This window comes from Siniperca chuatsi, linkage group LG20, assembly GCF_020085105.1.
Source record: "Siniperca chuatsi isolate FFG_IHB_CAS linkage group LG20, ASM2008510v1, whole genome shotgun sequence".
Classification (NCBI taxonomy): domain Eukaryota; kingdom Metazoa; phylum Chordata; class Actinopteri; order Centrarchiformes; family Sinipercidae; genus Siniperca; species Siniperca chuatsi.
The window spans coordinates 4,501,872-4,506,198 of NC_058061.1; the positions used below are offsets into that span (position 1 = coordinate 4,501,872).

The 4,327-nt window shown below is 39.7% G+C and overlaps 1 protein-coding gene across 1 annotated transcript; it reads left to right on the top strand.

Annotated features, from left to right (window-relative positions):
- The first annotated feature begins 193 nt into the window (after positions 1-193).
- On the top strand, positions 194-3,526 carry mrpl10 (mitochondrial ribosomal protein L10). Its single transcript, XM_044178890.1, has 5 exons — positions 194-317; positions 556-725; positions 929-1,093; positions 1,728-1,872; positions 2,864-3,526. Exons 1-5 carry the CDS (start codon positions 227-229, stop codon positions 3,100-3,102), a joined length of 810 nt encoding a protein of 269 aa, XP_044034825.1. The 5' UTR covers positions 194-226; the 3' UTR covers positions 3,103-3,526.
- Positions 3,527-4,327: the final 801 nt, after the last annotated feature.

A 4,327-nucleotide genomic window follows, 5' to 3' on the forward strand; every position in this document is an offset into this window, starting at 1 on the left:
GCTAACGTTACACAAGTGTCAACAAACCGGTGGTAAAATGGTCGCAACGCCACAAACAAAAATCTGACATTAACACAGATACAACCGATTTAGCTATTCACAAATTAGCAATCTATTGATTTTTGTTTCTGAATTCAATTGTTGGCGAATATAACAATATGAAACTCGCTTAGGATTGATTTTCACAATTATCAGGTTTGATTATCTTTTGTCGACATGGCAGTGAATGCAGCATTTGCGCTATCGTCACTTCCTGAATCATGTTTTCCTGTTAAAGATGGCGGCGACCTTGTGTATAAAATTACTACCGAAACAGGGTAATATAGAGTCAAAACTGCATTTCTAGAATTAGCTATGTGTCTGTAGCGAGTTAGTACTTTGTTGCCTGTATTTATAGAACTGGCTAACGCTGCCAGTATTAGCTATGCTTCAGTGAAACAGCTTATCAGATAGGTAGACGTGTTTAGTTAGCCAGTGTTAGCACAGCAGCCTCAGACTTTTCTTTCACAGTACGTTGGACGTTAGCAAGTGTTTAACAAACTTTGTGCCTTTCAGGATGGCTTCCCCTGACACAGAGTGTTCGGCACGGCTCCAAGGCTGTGACTCGCCACAGGAGACCGATGCATATCCTCAAACAGAAGCTCATGGCTGTTACACAGTACATTCCTCCCACACGGGTTGTTCCTCCAGGCGCCTATCCATCCCAAACCAAAAAAGTCCAGGAGGTAACATCCCTCCCCTTCTCATCCTTTCTCTGACATGATTTTATAATTTCTCTGCAATCATGACATGAAGGGCCAAGAGCCGATATATAACATTGTTAGTAAGTAGATGAATTTCCAGAGCTCGCATTGCATGCAGGGCCAAAAGTTTGTGGACACCAAAACATTACACCCATTGTGCAAGCTCTTCTCTTTTATTCAATCAGGATACCGCTTTGATGTTGGTCATGAAGAGGGATTTGAAGAACGTGTTCCAGGACTATAAGATGGTCGCTGTGGTCCAGAACAACGCCAGCAACGCTGAAGACATGATGATTCTCAAGCACAGACTTTATAAACATGGCATCACTGTCAAGTTCTTCCCCAACCAGGTAATGCTCATGTCTTGTACAGTAGCTTGCGCAGGTGAGGTTACTTTATTTAATGATTTTATTAGATAGCAGACAGTAGAGAGGTGACGGGATATTAGGGGGGAGAGATAGATGAGGAACGACATGCAACAAAGGTCCCAGACTGGCGACTGGTTCGTGGACCAGTCGTCCATTTTTTATTGGCATTTTAAAACCATAAAATATAGCATGTGTAACATTTCTTTCCAACAGATGGACTGGACCACATGACTTTACCTACTAAGGATCACACAACCTCTGCAGACGGAAAGGACCGTAACATTTAAGATGTTGCTGGTTACTAGTTATTGTTTTGCTTTGTTTATCATGGGATATTACACAAGATTTAGTATTAAATATTTTATATAATATTTTGGCAAACCCCTGCTTTAGTCTTACCAATTCTATCTCCACAAATTAATTCCAGGCTGTGAAACAATGCATCATCTCTACAGCTACGGCATATTAGTAAAATAACCAATCAAAGTCGATAAGAATGGGACTGAAATGTGCCCTGTTTCCGTCACTCAAAACACACAACATGCTACACAACTCTGAGCCCCTGTAATCTTAGTTTTCTATGTAATTTCTAATCTTTAATCACGCTCTTTTTCAGGTGATGCGGTCGTTCCTTGAACACAGTGCGTACTGCAACATGGCGCCTCTGTTCATCGGCCCGACAGTTCTGTTGGTTAGTAAAGAACCAAAGGCGAAGGAGATGCTCGCAACTCTGAGGGCCAGCCCACAGATGACACTCCTAGGTACGTTTATCTTCTGTGTCTGCTTGCAAGGAGGAACTTTGTAATGCAGAATGATCATTTTATGGTGTTTGCTACAGACAAAGGTTGCACATGCACGATACGATGCCTCAGGAACTTTATAAATTGATTTACACAAAAAATGGTAGATGTTGACTGTGGGTCAAGAAACATGTTGATCCTGATCTGGCATTTTCAGCCTAAGACAATTTATTAATAACTTTGTTTCATACCCTAAGGGTGTGTTTGCGATCATTTTAAGTGATAGAACTAAAAAGGCTTTTGAGAGTAACCGCAACTTGAAGAACTGATTATTTTCTTGTTGGAATTTGTTTTATAATATAATGCAATAATCCCACTGTGACCCAGGTACACAAATTAGTAAACTGGTAAAATTAATTCCACACCTGTGCTACCATTGTTATTAAAAAAAAATTGCGACTTGTTTGCCTGGACACACACATTCATTGTAACTGTGATTGAGAGATAAATACATTAACTCCTAAAAGCTGGGATGCAAGTATCTTGTATTTTCATCATTGCTTAATCAACTAATTATTATTATTTTTTGTGTATAAAATCAAGCACATAAAATGTCAAAAATAATATATCTACATATAGACATCTCAAATCACTATAGACCAAATTTATGTTGTTAAACAGTCAGAAAATCCCAAAGATACAGAATTTATTGTAGAATGACCGCAAATTCTCATTTTTGAGAAGCTGCAGTCAGCAGATGTTTGGTAAGCTAACTTGGTCTTCAATAATTAATAAAATATATATTTTAAAGTCATTATATTTCAGTCAATCAGTTAATTTACTATTTGTTTCAGTCTATTACAGTAAGATAAAAAAACGATTTAATTTCAAAAGTAGGATAAATCCAACATGCCGGACACCTGGACTCTTGTTTGTTATTCATTAACTTCACTGAAAAACACATTTAACAGATTGTGATCGAGTCATTTACCTGCAGCTCATCTCTCAACAGGAGCCTGTATAGACAACACGTTGCTGAGTGCACAGGGGGTGTCGAGTTACTCTAAACTGCCGTCAGTCACTGTTGTCCAGGGTGAACTGGTCAGCGGGCTGACGATGCTGACCTCCTGCACAGCCTCCATGCTGCAGCGCCACCCGGCCCACCTGTCCGCCCTGCTCCAGCAGTACGTCAAACAGCAGAGCTCGGACGACAGCGCAGGGGGAGCTCCTAAAGCAGAGGAGGCCACGTAGAGCTTCAGAGGAACTTACTGGGACTGTTGCCTTGCAGATTTCCAGCTGCTTGGACTGACGAGGGACTGTTGGGTCGGATGCATTTGGATGCTTTAGAATTTTTTTTGATTTAGTACCAAAGTTCCAGGCAAATTCTTAAGATTAGAAGTTTGCTAAAAATAAGTTGGTTGTTCATTCAATCTTTAAAAATGTAAGTGGAGTAGTTGAGTTGGTGCTAAATTCAACTGAATCGTACTGTGTGCGTCCACCCTGGGAGTGCTGGGGCTTCTGTGAATGAAGGAGTCTGCAGCCTTGACTGTTTTCAGTGTACCTCGACCTCTTAATGGAAGTATTGGATGGAAAGTGCTGCAAAAATGTCAGTGTTGCCCAAGGAATTCCTTTATTTAAGAATATAGTTGCATATAAATAAACTATGTCAACACAATCTGTTGCTCAGTCTCATTTGTTTGAATTTTGCAGGATTTGTCAGACATACAAATAAAATTTGAGTTTTTGATTGATATCTTAAATTAAATGCATAATCTTTTGCATTTGATCTGCTCAGCTGATACATACAGCATCAGCTGGAGTGGCAGCATTGTTGGCATAAGTGGCATCATGTAAACCACTCCAGCCAAAATAAACACAAGTGGTCACAGATCCTGATACGTTAATCTGCAGATTACAGCATGTTAATCTGGGTCAGTTAGTCTATAATGGTCTTCCTTTCTGAGAGAGATGGACATTACTCAGGCACACACCACAACACCACACTCCTCTGCATAAAGAGGGAATGTCAGAACTGTCTTAAAACACATTTTGATTCAGAAACCAAAGTAAAGGTGATTAGTATCACTATAGTGACAGATCTATATAACTGAAAATGCTTTGATTTTCATATTTATCACAAAATGCTCGGAGCTGCAGACAAAGGGTCACCTGCACCATCTACAAACTATTGGTATGATGGTAAATAAAGGCTAGATTATGACCTAAAAACCCATATCAACAAATATGTATGTCTTTCAGAACACATGTAAGATCATTTCCCCCCTTAAACTACTATATTATATGAATTCCATCCTTACTCGTATGATGAGACCCTATTTAAGTTCGTACTCTTTGCTTTACGCTTAAAAATGAGTAAACTAGCTGTGCAGAGTGAGTGGAAGTTGGCTAGATTTACCCTCCACCACATCCCTTCTAGACGTTCAGTGTAATTCCAGCTAATGCGGATAATGACCAG